Source organism: Cricetulus griseus (assembly GCF_003668045.3).
Source record: "Cricetulus griseus strain 17A/GY chromosome 1 unlocalized genomic scaffold, alternate assembly CriGri-PICRH-1.0 chr1_1, whole genome shotgun sequence".
Classification (NCBI taxonomy): Eukaryota; Metazoa; Chordata; class Mammalia; order Rodentia; family Cricetidae; genus Cricetulus; species Cricetulus griseus.
Genome location: NW_023276807.1, coordinates 11,664,919 through 11,686,524, shown reverse-complemented (window position 1 = coordinate 11,686,524; position 21,606 = coordinate 11,664,919). Strand labels below are relative to the sequence as shown.

General features: G+C 48.9%; 1 protein-coding gene across 1 annotated transcript; it reads left to right on the top strand.

Moving 5' to 3' along the window:
• The first annotated feature begins 3,046 nt into the window (after positions 1–3,046).
• Cnnm3 (cyclin and CBS domain divalent metal cation transport mediator 3) lies at positions 3,047–20,081 on the top strand. The gene is given in 9 exon segments (XM_027386864.2): positions 3,047–3,504; positions 3,507–4,325; positions 11,397–11,540; positions 12,872–13,018; positions 13,335–13,504; positions 13,633–13,729; positions 14,065–14,198; positions 14,564–14,702; positions 17,973–20,081. Coding segments are annotated over 9 exon segments (2,139 nt in total). The 5' UTR covers positions 3,047–3,080; the 3' UTR covers positions 18,038–20,081.
• Positions 20,082–21,606: the final 1,525 nt, after the last annotated feature.

Genomic DNA, 21,606 nt, shown 5'->3' with positions numbered 1-21,606 from the left:
TGAGGGTGGAGGCTTTTGTCCCTGCCAGAGTCCCAGCCTTTAGAAAGGTGCCTGTCCCATGCGTACGCAGTGTAGGAAATGCTTGTCAAATGAGCAAATGAAAATCTTGGCTGGATCCTTGGCATGTGTGGAGGTCAGAGGACAACTTTGTGGAGTTGGTTCTCTCTTCCCTTTACATAGGTGTCAGGGATTGAACTCCGGTCACCAGGCTTATGCGGTAGGTTCCTGTATCCACTGAGCCATCTCATTGACCTATGTTTTGTTTAATACAGGGTTTCTTTGTAGCCCGGGCTGGCCTTGAAATTTTATTTACCCTGCCTCTGCCTCCTGAGTGCTGGGATTATAGTAGTTATGAGTTTTAAAAAATAATGAATAAATGTTTAGCCAGGCAGTGGTGGTGCACACCTTTAATCCCAGCACTCAGGAGGCAGAAGCTGGCTGATATCAGAGTTTGAGGCCAGCCTGGTCTATAGAGCAAGGACAGCCAGGGCTACACAGAGAAACCTTGTCTTAGAAAAAAAAAATTTTTTAAATAAATGTTTTGATAAAAAGTAGAAATAGGGCTGGAGAGATGGCTCAGAGGTTAAGAGCACTGACTGATCTTCCAGAGGTCCTGAGTTCAATTCCCAGCAACCACATGGTGACTCACAACCATCCGTTATGAGATCTGGTGCCCTCTACTGGTGTGCAGATATACATGGAAGCAGAATGTTGTATACATAATAAATAAATCTTTAAAAAAAAAAAAGTAGAAATAAATGCTGTGATCTAAACCACCAAGGAAAATGTCCCAGGGAGGGCCAGTAAGAAACCTAAATAAAAGTCAAGTGTCTCCATTGAAGTTGTGATGGCGCAGAGATGATGAAGCAGAGACAAAGAAGAGCCCTCTAAACTGAAATGCCACACTAGCAGCCTGGATTCTGCATATGCTTGGATACTGACTGTTTCAGGGACCATCTGTTGTTTTCCATATTTTACTCAATCTTCTTTTACTCAAGGCTTTTAGACTAAAGAAGAGTAGGGGGGGGGGAGTCACTCGAGTTCCTTCCTCTCCTGTAGATTGTTCTCGCTAGCTGGTGGCTTCAGACATGTGACTCATTTCATGCACACCATCTATTCTGTCTTGGTGTCAGCATTTCATCTTGACTTGGAGACACAGTGAAAACTAAAGGTTGAATCCACTCTAAAGCTATGGGGCTTTTCCCCTTAAAGACAGCCAGACAGTTCCAATGCAAAAGAACTGCCATGTCTTAATCGCTTCTGCTGGTAACTTATTCTGTCATCCGCAAGAGGCAAACTTCTTGGAGCATATAGCACTGCTCAGATAATAAAAACAGAGAAGCAGAGGTGCGATTTGCCACCTCATCATTCTGAGTTTACAATGTAGAAGAGTCACTGCCAACTCTGTAGAGACTTGGATGTGTGTGTGTGTGTGTGTGTGTGTGTGTGTGTGCCGCATGTATGTGGGGCCATGAGACGGCAGGGGATTCCCTGGAGCTGGGAGTACAGGTGGTCGGTGGTAAGCTACCTGCTATGGGTACTGGGAACCACATTAGGGTGCTCTGGAAGAGCAGCATGTACTCTTAACCAGGGAGCCATCTCTCCAGGTCCTTGTTTTGATTTTAAGATATACAGCCTAGCTGGATAGGAGTTTTTCCCAAATGATTTTCCCTCTTGATCTTTCCTCATGGGCTGTTTTTGTACATTATATTTTGTACCACATTGCATATACTTTTTAAGGTTTTTTTCAGGGCCGTGAGTTATGCCTACAAGATCCTTTTTAAATATCACTTAAGGGACTGGAGAGATGGCTCAGTGGTTAAGAGCACTTTCTGCTCTTGCAGAAGACCTGCTTCCCAGAACCGACGTGGTGGCTCAGGATTGCCAGTAACTCCAGTTCCAGGGTATGCAGTGCCCTCTTCTGGCAACCTTGGGCACCTACACACACACAAGTGCATATACACACACTTGAACCCACACATACACACACACAAAACAAAACACATCTTTAAAAATATTATTTAGATTGACATGTATAACAAGTGTCCTTGTACTAGGACTTTTGGGGGGAGGAGTTTAGAGAAAATAAAAAATCATGTATGTGGATACCTATAGAGAAGTTAATCATATAAAGACCACATACAAAGGGTGAAAAACGCGCCACCTGATTGACGTACTTGTCTTCTAAAATGAGGACGTAAGGATCGTCTACCCCAGGAATTAGGATAAACTGCGGTTGTGAAGCTAGCAAATATGAAAAAATTTGACAGCTGCTACCTCCTTGTATGGCTGGACAACCGGATGTCAGGTCGCACATCAGAACCCAAACTCTGTGAGCATTGCTTTCCCTCGTAAGATTGATTACACAAAGCAGCTGTGTGGATCCAAGGAAACTGATTTTTAAGGGTTTGAGTATTTACTATGGGTCTCCCTGTCAGGGCAACTTCCTCAAAAGCAGGTGTGTCTTGACGTCCACAGAGTCGGACTCAAAGCAACAACACTTCCAAGAAACCTTAGTTTTAAAAACAACCCAACAGGGCTGGAGAACTGGCTCAGAGGTGAAGAATGCCTGCTGAGGACAGTTCAGTTCCCAGCAGCACCTCACACCCGTAGTAACTCCCGCTGGGGGGGGGGGAATCCGACGCCCTCTTCTGGCCTCCTCGGGCACTGCACTCTCATGCAAACACACACACACACACACACAGAGAAAATAAATCCTATAAACAAAGAACTCCTGGCTTCCCTGCGCCCGGTCCCTTCTTCTTATTCAGTGCTAAACCTTGTTTTCCAGGGGGTTAGCAATCTTCCTTTCCTTCTACACTAGGGTCGAGACCCTTTAGGTCGTCCCAGAGCGCCGCCGCTTGGAATCAAATCTTCCCTTGCCGGGCGAGCCCCACGCCCCCCGGCCCGCCCCGCGCCGCTTGTTTACTCCCCGGCGCAGCCTAGTTCTCCCCGGAGCCCGCCCCCGCCGACCGCCTATTGGTCGAAGTGACGCCTAGGCCCGCGCTGATTGGCCTCAACAGCAGAGGCGCGGGCGAGTGGGGTAGGCTGCGCCTGAGGCCCAGAAGGGGTAGCAGGCCATGGCGGCGGCTGCGGCAGCGGCGGCGGCTGTGGCGGGTTGGCTGGGCTGGGTTCTTGCCGCGCTCTGTCTGGGCAGCACCGCGGGGGAGGCGGCGCCGGGAGCGGGACTGCTGGGCTTCTGCACGGAGGAGGACAGCGCGCCGGGCGCAGGCTCCCTGCGCGGAAGGGCAGCGCCGGAGGCCACTTTCTGCTTGCGACTCTTCTGCTCGGGCTTAGCCAACAGCTCCTGGACCTGGGTGGCCCCGGAGGGCGCAGGCTGCCCCGAGGGCGAGCGGGCCACGGAGCCCGAGGAGGCGGCCGCCCCGACGGGCGAGTGGCGGGCGCTGCTGCGCCTGCGCGCCGAGGCCGGGCGCCCGCGCTCCGCGCTGCTGGCGGTGCGCGTGGAGCCGGGCGGAGGAGCAGCCGAGGAGGGGGGCGCCACCTGGCGCTGGGGCTGGGGGCGGCCGGGTTGCTGGCCCTGGCGGCCGTGGCGCGCGGCCTGCAGCTGAGCGCGCTGGCGCTGGCGCCGGCCGAGGTGCAGGTGCTGCGCGAGAGCGGCTCGGAGGCGGAGCGCGCGGCTGCGCGGCGCCTCGAACCCGCGCGGCGGTGGGCCGGCTGCGCCCTGGGCTCGCTGCTGTTGCTGGCCAGCCTGGCGCAGGCGGCCCTGGCGGTGCTGCTGTACCGAGCGGCCGGCCAGCGCGCCGTGCCCGCCGTGCTGGGCTGCGCGGGGCTGGTGTTCGTGGTGGGCGAGGTGCTGCCGGTCGCTGTGAGCGGCCGCTGGGCGCTGGCGCTGGCGCCGCGCGCGCTGGGCCTCAGCCGCCTGGCGGTGCTGCTCACCTTGCCCGTGGCGCTGCCAGTGGGGCAGCTGCTGGAGCTGGCAGCGCGGCCGGGGCGTCTGCGTGAGCGCGTGCTGGAGCTGGCGCGCGGCGGCGGCGACCCCTACAGCGACCTCAGCAAGGGCGTCCTGCGCTACCGGACCGTGGAGGACGTGCTCACGCCCCTCGAAGACTGCTTTATGCTGGACTCGGGCTCTGTCCTGGATTTCAGCGTCCTCGCCACTATCATGCAGAGCGGCCACACGCGCATCCCAGTGTACGAGGAGGAGCGTTCCAACATCGTGGACATTCTGTACCTCAAAGACTTGACCTTCGTGGACCCTGAGGACTGCACGCCGCTCAGCACCATCACCCGCTTCTACAACCATCCGCTCCACTTCGTCTTCAACGACACCAAATTGGACGCCGTTCTGGAGGAGTTTAAGCGAGGTAAGGTTTGGAAAGGGTCTCACCCTGCCGGAAAAAGGCACTAAGACTTGACCTTTTCCAGAAAGCGATGGCCTTGAATCTGGGAATGACCTTTGGAAATATTTAAAGACCGTCTTTTAGAAGCAGGAAGGAGGTGCTGTGGGAGTCTGATGCAGGAGGACTGGAGGGTGGTTATGTAGTAAGACCCTATTTATTAAAAAAAAAAAAAAAAAGTGAGGATGTAGTTCAGTGCTTGCCTAACCTACACAAAACCCTGAGTCACTAAGTAGGTGATGGCCTACCTGCTTAGAAAGATGGAAGCCAGCCTGGGCTAAAGAGTCTATCTCAAAAATAAATGAATGAATAAAAGCTTCCCATGATCCTTCTCCCCCCATTGGCAGCAAGCATGCCTACTTGGCTCTAACCCCAGAGGTTTTTTTCTCCCAGAGGTTTCTGAGCATTTGGGCTTTCAAGCTCACCCAGATTCTTGGACAGTAACTAAGAGGATGTCAAAAGGATAAGGTAGCTTCAAGTTGTTATCTTCACCTATTTAACATTAAATTGGCTGGACCTGTGATGTTTCCTGGCCCATTCGGGTTGCAGGACAAGGAAGGACTGGAATACTTTTTCTACAGATACAGAGATTTTCGTTTAATGTCGTTGAAAGCAACATCATGAATAATGACCAAGTTTCCCTTCCTAGCTTTTTTCCCCTAACTTTTTTTGTTGTTGTTGAGATTTTTTATGTGTATTGGGTGTTTGCATGTGCTATATCTGTACCACATGCATGCAATTGCTATGGAAGCCAGAAGAGGGGGACGGGTTCCTTGGGACAGGAGTCACAGACACTTGTTAGCCGACCTGTAGGTGCTGGGAACTGGGTCCTCCCGCGCTCTTAACAGCTGAGCCATCTCTCCAGCTTCCCCTCTTTCATTTGAATTGTTTTTAAGTGCCAGTAATTAAGCCCAGTGTCTCATGCTTGCCAGACAAAGTGCTCTTGCTGTAAGCCACACTCCCATTTTCATTTTTTTTTTTTTGCCTAAGGTCTCTGGGAGTCTCCCTGAACTCTACATTTTTCACCACTCCTTTCACTGGTTTGTTTAAGCCACTTTTTAAAGTTGTTTTTTTTTTAAAAGATTTTATGTGTATTAGTGTTTTGCCTGCATATATGCACACTACATGCATGTCTGGTGCCTGAGAAGATTGAAAGAAGGCTTTGAGTCCCCTGGAACTGGAGCTGTGGATGGTTCACCCATGTGAACCACTACATGGGTGCTGGGAACTAACCCAGGTCCCATCTATTAAGGTTGAAAGTAAAAACCACGAGGCTCTTCCAAATGCTAACATGTCCGCTAACATGTCCTAGCGGCATTGGTTGCTCAAGCTTTTAATCCCAGCATTTGGGAAGGCAGAGACAGATGGATCTCTGAGTTTGGGGACAGTCAGGGCTACGCAGAGGAATCCTGTTGAGGGGTGGTGGTGGTGGCAAAAACAACAACCAAAAATACGTGGGTTCCTATATAGCACTCTGTCCTCATCCTTTCGGTGCTTCCCAGAGCCTTGGGTGTTCTTTTTCCACCTGATATGCTTCCTTGGAGGGTGGGGGTAGATATATACCAGGGCTCTAGGTGGATTAGGCTGCTTGATAAGAATTGGCAGGTGGAGCAAAACTCCCTTGAACTGGGCAAGTGGCAAATCTTCTGGCCCCAGGTAGACTCAGTGAGCCCCTGAGGCAGTAAGAGGCAGCTCTTGGTAATGAGCACACTCCTCTTGTATTGAGTGCAGTGTGTGCCAAGCTCTCACAGACATTCTGCATGCCCAGTCTCCCTTTGTCTTTGCAGGAGACCATGTGTAGATCATGAATGGGAGGCTTGAATGAACAGCTGACTGATCTGTCGGAGGACCTCTCAAGTGTGTCCTGCAGCCCACTTTCTGGGGAGTGGGTGGGGTCCATCTGGACTCCTGTCACCCTAAAGCAAGGCACTTCTCATGGTGTGAGAGCCAGCCAGCAGGGTTCTGTTCTTTCCCTGCCTGCCTTGAGTTCCCAGGTCGTAGGAGGACTGCTGAGTCTCTCTTTGCTTTGTTAATCAAAGACAGAGACTTAGGGTGTGCTCGTTTGTCTAGTGACTGTCATTCCTGAGAAATAGTGTTTGTCCACTCCAGGTGAATTGGGCTTTAGTGTGAACCTGGAAGGATAGGTCCTTTAAGAGCGTAATATACAGACCATCATTGTCCCTCTGGTGTCTGAAATGCTCTTGTTACTAAGGTCTTTGAATTGTTTGCTCACATCAAGGCTAGTGGCATAGGCCTTACCAGAGCAAAGTTCTGGTTGACCTGTCAGTAGGAAAGAGATGTCCCAGCTGAGGACAGAGATGGGAAAGCATTTTGGATTTGAAGCCATGTGGGATAGAGGAGAGAGGTGTGAGAAGGGAGGTGCTCACTGTAGTGTCCCATTCGGGCTGGGCCTGTGCTTTGTTTACCTGCTGTCAGTGCCACAGTGGGACAGTGGAGGTGTAAAGGTTGTCCCCATCCAGGTAGAACTGAATTTAAGCTTTAGGAATTGTCAGTGCTGTTAAGGATGAAGTTGATCAGAGCTGTTTTTCATTAGTTAAAATGTTTACAAACCTTTAGTTAAAATTTTCACAGAGGAGGGGCTGAAGAGATGGCTCAGCAGTTAAGAGCACTGACTGCCCTTTCAGAGGACCTCGATTCCCCTCCCAGCAACCCACATGGCAGCTCACAGCTGTCCGTAACTCTAGTTCCAGGGGATCTGACACCCTCACATAGATACATACATTCAGGCAAAATGCCAGTGCACATGAAATAAAAACAGATTATTTAAAAAAAATGTTGACAGAGGCAAGATGAGTGGAGTTCTTGTATATTGCATTGTGGACATAGGTTTGATCAACAGGGCTATGAGCTAGGAGCAGCAATTTCTGGGTGGCTTTGTTTTTTGAGACAGGATGTAGCCTTGAGTGGCCTTGAACTCAGATCTGCCTGCTTCTGCCACCCAAGTGCTAGGACTAAAGTGCTGGGTGTGTCCTATACCCAGATTGTCTGAGTGGTGTTTACTGATCAGTGGCTGATGTGGACAATAGTGGTGTGGGGAGCCCAGGTAATATGCCACATTGGCCGGAGGAGGTGACCAGGGAGGCATTAGGAGGTAGAATAGAGGATATTGGCTGTTTGATTAGGGCTGTGAAACCAGAAGTAGTAGTAGTAGTATTGGAGGAGGTCTAGGTGTCTTCCTGTATGATAGTATTGGCTCCCTTAAGGCCTGGAGCCAGGAGCAGGTGAGTGTTTTCTTACACTGGAATTTGTGTCCCAAGGAGCAGATTCCTAGCAGGCAGCTGATATGAACTGCAAACAAAAGACTGAAGAGGAGGTGAAGATCAGAATGTCAGTGTAGAAGTAATCTAACTCCTGAGCTACAGGAGTAGTACAGAGAGCCCAAGCCCTGGGGAACACAAAGCATGCAGGAGGATAGGGCTGGGAAAGATGACGACAAGAACAGACAGGACCCTGGAAGTGAGAGGACCCAGAAGCTTAGGATGTCCTGAGGGCTGAGAGAACAGACCGCCTTCTGAGAAAGGTCAGCAATCAGGATGATTGACTTTTTTTTCCTCCTAAGTGCTAGGCAAGTAACCCAAATTTATGTACATGTTAGTCAAACACTGCCACTGGGTTTTTGCCCTTGATCTGTGGATCTGGGGCAGAGGAGTAACTGGGAGAATGAATGTGGATGACCTTCATTCACCATGCGTGGCTGTGAAGTCGAGCCCAGGTAGCAGTGGCTAGCAGAGGACCAAAGGATGGAGGATGTGTGGCAGGGGAGAAGCCTTCTGCTCTTGGGTTTTAGGAGGGGAAAATAGAGCAAGTTCCATTAGACATGTCAGCAAGAAGGAAATACACAGACAGAGAAGGGCCACGGTATGGTTGCTCCAGATTTGGGGTGGGTGGCCTCTGGAGAACTCAGCAGGCAGGTATCAAGCATCCTGATGCTGAAACATTTGGGGCTGAATGCCTCTCTGTTTAAATAGACTATTCCAGAAGCTTCCCAGTAACCTTCTGGAAGCAGGGTACAACCTGGAGATCTAGTGGGGTCCTTTCTGTCATCCTCGACTTCGGTCCTGTGGTAATGGGCTTCCTTGGCTTCTGCGACCTTGCATTTCCTTGTGTGGGTCCTCTTTTATACTTTAATCCTCTTGAGAACAAATTACAGTCTGCCTGATGTTACAGTTTTTAGGGCAGTTCTCACCCCTCTCATGAGCATCTGAGACTGTGGTGCTTCTGATCTTTCTGAGGCTTGAGTCTGTGGTGCCATGTCTGATAATCCTTTGGGGCCCTGGTCCATGTGCTCATTCCAAGCACCATTAGGTTGTGACTTTTGTTAACTGGGGGGAGGTGCCCGTTGCCGGGGATTATTTTGTGCACAAGTCACCTGACAGAGTGTGTTGGAAACACATGCTTTCTTCCCTGTCAGCCCCATGAGACTCTTGAAGCAGAGGAAGGATTAGGGATGAGCTTTTCATTCAGCCTCTGTCTTCACGAGCTTGAGGTCTGGTTTACTGTCTGTTAAGCCAAGGATTGTCATGGTGCTGAGATGAGTCAGATTTGCCCAGTTGCTCGGAGGAATGTTGGCACATGATTTTCCTCAGTGTGCATGCATGCATGCATGATTGCTTTAGGAGACAACAAAGGGGGCTTGAGGCATAGGTCAGTGATGGCAATAGTGAGAAAGACCCTGATTTCTATCCCCAGCAACACACACACACACACACACACACACACACACACAACAAAGGGGGCTTGAGGCATAGGTCAGTGATGGCAATAGTGAGAAAGACCCTGATTTCTATCCCCAGCAACACACACACACACACACACACACACACACACACAAAAAGGGGGCTTGAGGCATAGGTCAGTGATGACAATAGTGAGAAAGACCCTGATTTCTATCCCCAGCAACACACACACACACACACACACACACACACACACACACACACACACACACACACACACGCATACACACACGCACGCACGCACGCACGCACGCGCACACACACACAGTGCACATTATGAACAGGTCTTCCAGCCTCCAAATAATTGCAGTACTTTTGAGCCTGCTAACTAACTAAAATGAAAATTCTAGAGCATTCCAGTTTGTGTTTATTTTGTCAGATCACATCAGTCATACCTGCCATGGTTCTGTGGAGCTGGCCTAGTCAGATTATGCATCTATCTGCCCTAAGTAGTATTCAGCCCTGTCCAGTGGGGACAAAGTGTTAATCCCTCCAGCTTCCCTTTCTGTCCCCCTGCTGTTTTCTTGTAAGAGGCCTTCTGTCCCTCCAAGCTCTCTGGCTTATGTATTCATATGGCGAGGGACTTCTCCCATTTGTTACTGAAGCATCCTGGTGCAACAGGTCACAGAATTGTGAGTCTTTTTCAAAGAAGCTTGAGAGTACAGGAGAGGTTAATCCCTTCCAGTAAGTGGCATGCCAGAGGACTCACTCTTGGGAGGAGGAAGTGTGTTGAGGCTTCTCTACTCTGAGTGGTCTTTTAGAACCCAAACTTTGGGTTTGAGAATCCAAAACTTGGGTCTTGCACTCTTGACCTTCCCTGCCTGGCCTCACAGGTTTGTATTCCATGGCAGAGCAGCCCTTGTGGAAATGGCACCTGCCTGCTAGCTTGAACCAGTTCCAGCACTATCACCAAGGATTGGAAGGAATTTAGAAACCTGGCACTTTGACCCAGTGCCTCTGACTCAGCAGAATGGGCATTTGTCGGGGGTACCTAGCCTTTTCCTCCTGGGAGACTTTAATCTTTTCCTGGGTCATTTAGAGAGCCTCCTGAAGAAAGATGCTGGTCCTGGGAGGGAATAGCCCTCATGTGGGTCTGGACTGTTTTTTTTCATTAGTAATAAGAATGTGTGTGCTCATTGCCTTGCCTCAGACCTGCCTGTTTCCATCCTCTAACCCACCCATGGCTCTGGAGCCCTTGAGTGGACCCTTTCCTAAGTTGTGATATGCTGCAAGTGTTAGGCACGTATACACCAGGTTTCAGGCATGTGTTATAAAATATAAAAAGAGGTATAAAATATATATTGTGTTTTTATGTTACTTACTCATTGAAATGATACTTTAGCTATATTGGATAACACACAGTCATACAGTGTTAAAATGCTACTAAATGATTTTAAATTACACTCATAGCCTGCGCTCTGTCTTTCAAATAGATGTAAAGTTTTATGGATTGAATACATTTTATATGACCCCAAATAAATTTCTGAAGTTTCCCCAACATTTGCCAACCCTATAAGAGTTGGGTTTTTTCAAGCTCTTCTGTCCTCACTAAATTAGCCAAATAGGAAAGTGAATGAGGAAGACTTGGGAGTGAGGTGTCTTGTTCCAGCTCTAGCTCTTCCTCTTGACATACCATGCGCCTGCGCCTAATTAACCCCCCCCCACCCTCTAGAAGACCCCTGGCGGTCAGATTTCAGAATTGGGAAAACCTGCTGAGGATGCATGTTTGTCATCTTAGCATTGGAGGGGGTCACAAATCCCACACCAACCTAGATTGCATAGTGAGACCCTTCCTCAGAAAACAAAAGAGGAAAATGAAATACTGTACTGTACACTTGATCTCAACACTCCTGAGACTGAGGCAGGAGCATTGTGATTGTTGGGTCAATATAGGCTCCAGCAGTGAAACCCTGTCTTAAAGATAAAATCAGATAGATGAATAAAAAAATAAAATCAGGCCCGTCGGTGGTAGCATCCACCATTAATCCTAGCACTCGGGAGACAGAGGCAGGTAGATCTCTGTGAGTTCAAGGCCAGCCTGGTCTACAAAGTGAGTTCCAAGATAGCTAGGGCTACACACACAAATCTTGTCTCAAAAAGCCAAAGGGGGCAGGGGAGAAAAAAGAGGGCTGAGGATATAGCTCAGGGCAGGGGTAGAGTGCTTGCATAGCAGGTGTGAGGCACTTGTGTGCCAGTGTGAAGAGGAAAGGGTGTGGTGTGGCCAGTATAAGCATCTTCTGGGGGATCCCTGCAGGCTGCAAATAAGTGTCCCCTCCTACAGGGAAGTCCCATCTGGCCATTGTGCAGAAGGTGAACAATGAAGGTGAGGGTGACCCCTTCTACGAGGTGCTGGGCTTGGTCACCCTGGAGGACGTCATTGAGGAAATCATCAGGTCTGAGATCCTGGATGAGTCTGAAGACTACCGTGAGTTTGACTGTTGTTCTTTCTCTAACTCAGAACCCTTCCAGCAGCCTAAGGGGTGGGGTGTCCATATCAGAGACCAGTGGGTTTTTGTTGTTGTTGTTGTTGTGTCCGTCCGTCCCTACCCCTACCCCCCAGACCGGGTTTCTCAGTGGCTTTGGAGGCTGTCCTGGAATTCGCTCTGTAGACCAGGCTGGTCTCGAACTCACAGAGATCCACCTGCCTCTGCTTCCCGAGTGCTAGACTAAAGGTATGCGCCACTAACGCCTGGCAGACCAGTGGGTCTTTTAATGCTGCTGAAAACTGGCTAGAGCTCCAACCAGACCCTATCTTCCCTACTGTGGTAAGGGCCAGTGTTGTCCCTCCATACAAGCCATGCAGAGCGTCCGTTTGTTGACTTCTGTGGCCCCTGTGTGAGTAGAGGGCTTTGTAATAGCCCTCCACTTACTACTGGACAAAGTGTCTGCTCTTGGTAGGCCAGTGCCTGTCTGCTGCTCTTGTTGGCTACATTCTTTTGTGCATAGCTCCTTAATGCATTCTTTGAACTGGATATGAAGCTCAGTAGTAGAGTATTTGTGTAGCTTAAATGGGGCTGCATTTGGTCACCTGCACCACACAGGTTTGGTTTTTTTTTTTTTTTTTTTTGATTCACATGCCTTTAATCTCAGCAAGGCAGAGGTGTGTAAATCTCTGAGTTTCTGTCCAACAGAGGATACATAGTTTACCCTGTCTCAAAAAAAAAAAAAAAAAAAAAAAAAAAAAAAAAAAAAAAAAAAAAAAAAGATTCTTTCTGACTGGCTATTGAGTAGGTCTTCTGTAACAGACAGTCATGGGACCTCTGATTGTGTCTTCTTCTAAAGTTGATGTCCAGCTCTGTGGGGCAGACATAGAGCCCATGCTTAATAGCTGGGGGCCTCATATGGCTACTTGGGACCCTGCACTGCCATGCCTGTGTCTTGGGTTCTGTCCCTGAGCCGATGCAGGGTCACCAGGGTAGCTGCTGCCATTTGCTGTGGGTGATCTTCAAGTGCTTGTAACAACCCTGAAGGGTCTCCAGAGCAGTACTGTCCTCTGAGGGAGAGCCAGACTTCCTGTGGGCATGGCTGGAAATGGCATATGTGCTATTGCCTTTTCTGTCCTAGGCACTGGGATTATTGTGTGCTGGTCATGGCAGCTCAGTGTCTTGCAGGGAGCAGTGCCAAGGATGTTTCCTTGGGGCCCTGGTGATGTCTGCCCTGAAATCCCTGGACCTTGGGAGAAAGGAGTAGGTGACAGTGCCATTTGCTTTGTTTATGCTGATATCTGCTCATGCCATCTTTTCACTGCCTTTGCAGACACCAAAGTGAGGAAGAAGACTGTTGCCCTGAGCACCCCTCTCAAGCGGAAGGAGGAATTCTCCTTATTCAAGGTGTCTGATGATGAATATAAAGTAAAAATCTCGCCTCAGCTGCTCCTGGCCACCCAGCGCTTCCTTTCCCGAGGTGAGGGTGAAGGGCGGTCCTTGCCCCTGGTCTCACCACCCAGAGGGTCAAGAAACCACCCAGGCCAGACACCAGCTTGGCTCCTAGTGAGCTGGAGGCTCTCGAAGAGCATCTGCTTCCCTCTGCAGAGCTAGTGGGTGTCTCCTGATAAGGCGTGTTCTGGGAACCTCATGTTGTATGCCCTGCTTGGCTCTCTTGTGTGGATTGCCGCAGCCCCGGGACCACTGGGAGAGCCCAGGAGGCAGCAGGAGGCAGGTGTGATGGCAGGCCACTTGGGCCCCAGTGGACACTGTCCCTTTCTCCCACCGCGGAGCAGAGGTGGATGTGTTCAGCCCATTGCGAATCTCCGAGAAAGTCTTGCTGCATCTGCTGAAGCATCCCAGTGTCAACCAGGAGGTGAAGTTTGATGAGAACAACCGCCTGGCCGCACACCATTACTTGTACCAGCGCAGCCAGCCGGTGGACTACTTCATTCTCATCCTGCAGGTAACCATGGTTGCCCAGACCTGGGAAGAGAGAGATCCAGACAGCCACCCTTAAACAACTGGGGCTGAGGTTTCTCCTGTACTCTCTTATGACAGGAGAGATAACCTGTCCACCTCTCTTCCTCGCAGGGCAGGGTCGAGGTAGAAATTGGGAAAGAGGGCCTGAAGTTTGAGAATGGGGCCTTCACATATTATGGAGTGTCTGCCCTGGCAGCTCCATCTTCAGGTAAGCCATGGCCCCTTTGGATCTGAGGGTTGTGATCATGGTTGGCAGAGCTACCCCTGATACTCTGGCTGCTGCAGCAGATCTATGTGCCTAGAATACTGGCTTCCCAAGAGCCTGAGTCTCTGTCCCACAGAAGATTTGTCTCTAGGCAGCATAGAGGGCAGAGCAGCATTTCTGCCTTGTTTATCTTGGTAGCCCACTCAGTTCCAAGGTGGCTTCTTCATGGTCTTCCCTGTTCCCACCCATCCCCTCTCAAAGGTGACGTAAGCGGTAGGCACTAGAGGTTGTGCGGTTGTCCCATGGCCTTTCACCATCTTTGATTATTTCTTTCATAGCTCACCAGTCCCCAGTGTCTTCACGCCAGCTCATCCGCCACGAACTGATGCCTGAACCAAGTGAGAGTAGCCGCCCCTCCACGTACTGTCCTGACTACACCGTGAGGGCCCTTTCCGACCTGCAGCTCATTAAGGTGACTGTTTGGGCTGCACATTGGTGCTGCTTTAATTGGCTTTGTGCTCCCAGGGTGCCAGTCCAGCTGTCACTGTGAAGATGGAGATGACAGGCACAAGATGACAGGCTCACAACCTGAATGGTGGGACCTCCCCTCTCCCTGGATTGTTGGGGTCTGGGCCTATCTGGAGGCCTTATTACCTGATCTCTCCATTGTAGATCTTAAAATCAATTGGTCTTAAAACAAAACCATGTGGCTCAAAGGCTTTCAGCCCTTCACTAGTTCAAAGGCCATGCCTAGTGCAGGCCAGAGGTGGGAGCTCTGCTGAATGCATCTCACAGATTGCACGTGCTGGGTAATTTCTCTATTCTCTTATCCTCTAGGTCACACGGCTGCAGTACCTTAATGCACTCCTGGCTTCCCGAGCCCAAAGCTTGCCTCCATCCCCAGAGAATGCTGAGCTCCAGGCCATCCCAGGCAGCCAAACCAGGCTTCTTGGGGAGAAGTCCACTGAAACCACAGGTGAGCCCCAGGTGGTACATCCTGCAGTGTTGGGGCCCAAGGGTCACGGGAAGTCCTGCTACTGTGCTGCTTGTCTTTTCTACTGCCCTTGTCTTGAATCTTCCTGTTGCTCTGCCCATCCTTTCCCTTCTTCCTGCTTGTAGTAGCTTGGATTACATGATCAAGTGGCACTCAAAATAGAGCAGATGGCCTTTTCTCTCTATGGCCTCTTAGAGATGGCTTAATTAGGTCTGGATAAGTGGGGAGGTGTTGAGTTTAGAAACTCTCAGGCCACTTAAGATCCGGGTTAGGTCACTTGGAGAATGGAGATCTGGCTTTTCCTTGGCCCTGGCTCAGGGGTGCACTTGCTGTGGAGTTGGGTCAGCACATGTTGATAGTGAAGTTCTATAGAAAAAAGCACTTGGCTCAGGGGCAGTCACAAACACATTTTTACAGTAGAAATTGCTTTTTTAGTTGAGGTGACACGAGGTACAAAGGACAGAAACCCTTGACCCCGAGCCACAATGATGGCTCAGCTCCCATGGGCTGTGAGGGAATGCCTTGTAGTCCTGGTGGTGGGCATGGGTCACCTTCCATTCTAAAGGAATGTCCATTTCAGAAAGGCATTTTTCACTGTGTTTACATGGTGGTCACAGTGTTCACTGTGACATTCTGTGAAATACCCCAGAACAAAAGTTCACAGTCACCTTAGCCTTACCTAGAATGTTTTCTGGCTCCAACCACTAACTCACACTGCACAGGCTGTATTCAGGGTACAGACATGAGCTGGGAATGGTAGTTCTCCTTTGAACGTGTCTTCAGGGATTTTTCTCTCCTTCCCTTCCCTCCTTCCACCTTCTGTTTCCCCCTTCACTCCCTCCTCCTTTCCTCTCCCTGCTTTTCTTTCCTTTCTTTCCATGTGCTGGGGGGTTGAACTTAAAGCCTTGCACACACTAGGCAAGCATTCTACCATTTGAGCTGTGCCTCTAGTCTATAGAGAATTTTTTTTTTTTTTTTAAGATTTATTTATTGTGTATACAGTGTTCCATCTACATGTGTCCCTGCAGGCCAGAAGAGGGCACCAGATCTCATTACAGATTATTGTGAGCCATCATGTGGTTGCTGGGAATTGAACTCAGGACCTCTGGAAGAGCAGTCAGTGCTCTTAACCTCTGAGCCATCTCTCCAGCCCCGAGAATTTATTTTTTTAATGATTTGTTATGTATATAGTCTTCTGTCTGCATGCCATAAGTGGGCACCAGATCTCATTACAGATGGTTGTGAGCTGCCATGTGGTTGCTGGGAAGTGAACTCAGGACCTTTGGAAGAACAGCCAGTGCTCTTAGCCTCTGAGCCATCTTTCTAGACCCCCTAGTCTCTAGAGAACTTTTAATTCTCTTGGCTTTGCCCATTCTTTGAGCTATCTTACAAAAAGAGTAAGTTACAGTAGCTTGTGGGTCATTTCTTCCTTATAGTGGTTTATCCACCCTCTGTTTGCCAATTTTCACCTAGGTGTGACCTGACGTTTGCCCCAGTGAGGTGTGGGGGTCTTTCTGTGTTTGTTCCTGTCCCTGAAGAGCTTAGTGTTACTGTGTAGTGCTTGTTTCAGTGGGGCACTGTTTAAACTAGTGCAGAGAGACTCAGCCCCTGTGGATTTGGGCACTAAATCCCTGGCATTCTAAATTGCCTACATCAGTGATTGGGCAGGTGGTGGCAGTGCACACCTTTAATCCAGCACTCAGGAAGCAGAGGCATGTGGAACTCCTGAGTTCAAAGCCAGCCTGGTCTACATAGTGAGTTCCAGGGCAGCCAGAGCTACACAGAGAAACCCTGTCTCAAAAATCCAAAAGCAAAAACAAAAACCCTACATCAGGGATTAGCAAACTATGGTGTGGGAGCCTGATTTGTTTATAAATAAGCTTTTATTAGAGTCTACTGACTTGTTGCTGGCTGTCTGGCTGCCTGTGGGTGGCAATGGTTACCTAGCAGGGGACTTGCAAAATGTAAGCTCATGGCCCTTTACTAAAAGTTTTCTGCTCCTGGGACTCCTCACCCTTGCAGCCCTGTGATTGGTGACTTTCCTCTGTGGTCCCCAGCAAGACCTGTCAGCACAGAGCCCTCCCTCCCCAGCCTTCCGCGTGGTGCTGAGGCCCACTGCCACTCAATAGCATGTCTCCTCTTCTTTCTTCTCTCCACTCTCTTCAGCCTACACAGTAGACCTTTCCCTCTTTGGCACATTTGGAAACTGCAGTTGATAAATGACTGTGGACTAGTGAGCATTTTTTGTTTTAAGAAAACACCAAGGTAAATATCTGTTTCCTTTTTCTTTGGTTTACTTTTCCTATCCGTTAGCTGTTGGCAGGCACTACAGACAGCTTCCCCCAGGTGGGAATGCGTTTCTCTTGGTGGGGGGAGTTGGGAGGGGTACTATATTTTATGTTTCTAGTATTTACTGTTTCTAGAAGACAAGGGGTCATGGCACACCTGTTCAGTCCTGGGACATAAGGCTTCCTTGTAGCATAGAGGCTTTAGATCATCTACGGAAGTTTCTTTTTGCTCAGCATAGGTACCCAAGTCCCCTGAAGTTAGAAATATATAGCACCCCTTAAGTACTGTGGCTCACACCTATAATCTCAGCACTCCAGAGCATGAGGCAGGAGAACTGCCTTGAGTTTGAGGTCACTCCACACTGCATGGTGAATTCTAAGCCAGCCAGCAAGACTTTGTCTCAAAACAAAATAAGGGCTGGCAGTATGGTTCTGTGGGTAAAGATGACCCTCATTCAGTCCCCAGGACCTGTGTGGTAGAAGGTGAGAACTGAGTCTCACAGGTTGTCCTCTGACCTCCATGCACACCTGCATACCCTCACACATTTACACGTTCACACCAAAAGAAATGTAAGGAAAGCTGATTCACACTGAAAAATGAAATGTTTAAAAGCCAGCTGTGGTGGTACACTCCTGTAGTCTAGTTCTTGGGAGGTGGGAGGTAAGAGGTCAGCCTGGGCTTCATAAGACTCTGTCTCAACCCCTACTGCCCCAAAGAAGAAGAAGAAAAAAAAAAATCGATAATCCGTCTCTGTCCTTTATGGGTGGCATCTGCTCTTGGGGTGGGTTTCTCTCTTGAGGCCTACAGACCATGTTCCTGACTGTGCTTTGATGGTTCCTTAGGTGTCCTAAGGCCATCTGTCCAAGCTGCTTCTCTTTGTCCTAAAGGTTCAGTACTTGGTTTTGCTGGAGCCTTCTCCCTTGACTAGTGTGAATACCTTTCTCTTTTTTCCCCTCTCCTTAGGGTCCAGCAACAGCAGACCTGGTGTCCCAGTGGAGGAGAGCCCTGGGCAGAACCCAGGAGTGTAACCGCTTGCCAGGCAGCCCCGAGCTGGAAATGGACAAGTGTGTGGGGAGCTGGGGAGAGCTAATCAGGAGCTTCATGCCAGCCTGTCCCCCACCTATTCTGGCCACGTTTTAGATGGCCATTATAAGATGTGGGTCCTGGGCCTCCTGAGTGCTGGAGCCTTCAGCTGGCCCTGCCTTCCCTTAGGAGATGGGATTGGCATGGTGGTCCTCCAGTAGAAGCCTGTTTCTAGGGGGATGAAAGGAACAGCATCATCTCTAGTCCCCAGGGCCCAGCTTATCCCCTGATGCTGCAACAGCACAGTGTCTGTACCTCCCTGAACCAGGTGCCGTGTTGGGTGGATGCAGTGACTGCCTTTACATGGCCTTGGCCTGTCTCACTCTGCTTTTGATTGGCCAATCCTCTATTGCTGGCCTCACTAGATGAGCAAACCAAGAGTGCTGGCTGTAGATGGAGACTCAGGCTTACAATGCCATATTTTCATTAATGCACTCCAATTTTTTTTTTTCCATGTGCCAAATCTAAAAGCACAGTTCCCCAATAAGTCTGTTACCTAGTTCTGCTCCCTCCTGTGGAGGTAGCTTCTCTGATTCCTTCTGAAGTCATGAGCAGGCTGGCCCAGTGACACAGGAAACCTGCCCAGCATGGCCTGGCATCAGCTTGCGTTTCTCTTCCACCTGTTCATAGTGCCACTAATGGTACTGTTTCTGTTTGAGGTCATGGGTGGAAGGCCAAAAGTCAGTGTTGAGTACCTGCCTTGTACTTTTGTCTAAGCCTCCGGGGAGACGTGCAGCTATGGCGTGTAGACGGCAGCACAGGGAGGATTGTTTGTAAACCTGGTACCTCCTTGTCACCTGCTGAGAAGTTAAGGTTTTCTTGTATCTGAAATATTTCAGTTTCTGTGCCCTCTTCTGTTTCCAGTGATGTTGTTTTAGAGGTGCAGGGATGGGAAAGCACTGGTTTTCTCTCCTACTTTACCTATATTTTCCTTCCACAGTTTCAGCTCTGGGACCATAGATTGGGGTGGGAAGGGAGGATTTCTGGAACTTTCCTCAAAAGGATGTGGGTCCTGGTAAGTGAGACTTGCGGACCAAGAGAACAGTGTCATGCTTGCTGAGAAATATTCCCAAGGAATATGCTCTAAGAACAAACTCAGGTTGGAAGCAAATCATTTCTCTTCAGAACAGAATTCTGAATTTTGGCTGCACCTCAGAATCACCTGGCAAATTAGAACCTTCGATCCTTAGGCCCTTCTGGGGCTTCTGATTTAGTCGCCTTGAACACCAGGGTTATGATCTTGAGATAGGTTTAGATTCATAGAAGAATTCCATGTGCCCTTTACTCAGCTTCCCCTAATGTTAACATGTTAAATAACCTTGTTACAATTTTCAAAATTAAAATGTTAACATTGGTGCCATACTGTTTAACTGGAGGCTTGATTTTTTTTTTTTTTTTTTTTTTTTTCTGGTAATGTCAAGGTAGGATGCCAAAATGCACTTAGAGCTATTGTTTTCCTTTCTACCTAACTTTGTATTTTATAGTAATTGCAGATTCATAGAAGTTACAAAGATGCAGAGTCCATGCATCCTTTATCTGGTTTCCCTCAATGGTCCTATCATCAAACTATAACGTAGTCTCAAAGCCTTGAGTGGTACAGATGGTTCCTGGCACCTGTATAGATAGACCTGAGTAACTGCTACCCAATTCTAACCCACTGCCCTGTCACTACCAGGGTTCTCCCTGGACTGCCACTCCGAGCCACCTGCCCCATCCCTAAGCCCTGGTAACCACTAGACTGTTCCTTATCTGTTACATTGTCATTTCAAGAATGTTGTTTGAGGGGTCATACAGTATGTGGCCATTTGGGATTGACTTCTTCACTCAGCATAGTTCTCTGGGGATTGATCCAGGTCATTGTGTCAGTAGTTTGTCCCCTTTTCTTGCCAAGTGGTATTCCATGGTGTATTCATTGTCCTGTCAAAGGACACCTGGGTTGTTTCCAGTTTTTGGCCTTTTCCAAATAAAGCTGCTATGAACATTAATGTGTAGATTTCAGTGTGAAGATTGGTGTTGACTCTGGGGGATGTCAGGAATACAGTTGCTAGGTTGTTTACTTTTTAAAGAGAAACTGCCAGGCCTTTTGGAGTAGCTGTGTACAGCTTCAATTCCTACATAAAGTGTAGAAATGATCCAGTTTCTCATATCCTCCAAATGATCAGCTATTTAGATAGGTGACCAACAGAACCAACTGTGTTTCTCATCTGCATGTTTTCACTAATCAAATCCAGCACTACATAAGCATCTGCTCATGTTTTCATTTTGGTGAAGTGTCTGTGTTCTTTGCCCGCCCCCCTTTTCCTGTTTAAGAACTCTTCATATATTCAGATTCTAAAATCCTTTGTTGGAGTTTTGGTTTGTAGACATTTTAGTCTGTAGTGCTGTAGTCTAGTCTGAAATGTGCCCCTGAGCTTAGCCCGTGTGAGTCCTCCTGAGGTCACTGGGGCCTTGGCCTCTTCCTTTGCTCCCTGATGACCATGAGGTGAAGAGGCCTCTGCCATGTGCTCCCTTTTTATAACGTACATGGCCCGAGGACCAAGCAACCACAGGGTCCTTTGAGCTTCCCGCCTGCCTGCTGTGTTCTCAGTAACGGAATACTAACAGTGAGGCTGTGTTCTTACAGCAGGGTCTTATAAGGAACAAAGGCTTGTGATTAAATTTGTTTACCAAACTTTATTTTGTGCTTTTAGCATATCTGACTATTCTAGATCGCAAAAGTTTTTTCCTGATAGCTTATGTTTTACATGTAAGCTCATGATGCATTTTTAATTAATGTTTCTATAAATAAGGCTCGGGTCACAGCTGCTTTTTTAATTTATGCCTATGAGTGTTTTGCCTGCATGTATGTCTGTGCATCACGTACATGCCTAGTGCCTGCAGTGGGCAAAAGGCATTGGATCCTTCGTGGAACTGGAGTTACAGTTGTGTTGCACCTGTGGATGCTGAGAATCGAACCCAGGTCCTTTGGAAGAGCAGTCAGTGTTGGTGCTCTTCACTGCCCAGCCATCTCTCTAGACCCAAGGGCTGTTTTTTTTTTTTGGGGGGGGGGGGTTAGGCTCAGGCTGGCCTCAGACTCATATCTCTGCTTTCTCTGGCTTTTTCCCCTCCTTCCTTGTTTAGCCTAAGGATGTGCATTTGTTGAAAAGGTGTGTGTGTGTGTGTCTCAGGGGGCTGTTTCTGAGTTGTCTACTGTGTCACCTTAGTCTGTATCCACTACACTCTAGATCACTGAAGTTGAACCCACTTTCCCTCCCCCCCCCCCTTAATTGTCTCTCGGGGTCCCAGGCTGGGTGTGGTGGTGCACGCCTTTAATCCTAGCACTTAGAGGCAGGTGGATCTTTGGAGTTCAAGGGCAGCCTGGCCTACAGAAGAAGTTCCAGGACAAAGACTGTGTCCCCTTCCTCAGCCTACCAAGTATGTAATATGCTTGTCTTCTATTTTTATTTTTCAAATCTGGGGGCTTTTTTTTAATGTAGTCTTAGCCTGCGTTACTCTTAAACTTAGTGATCTCCTG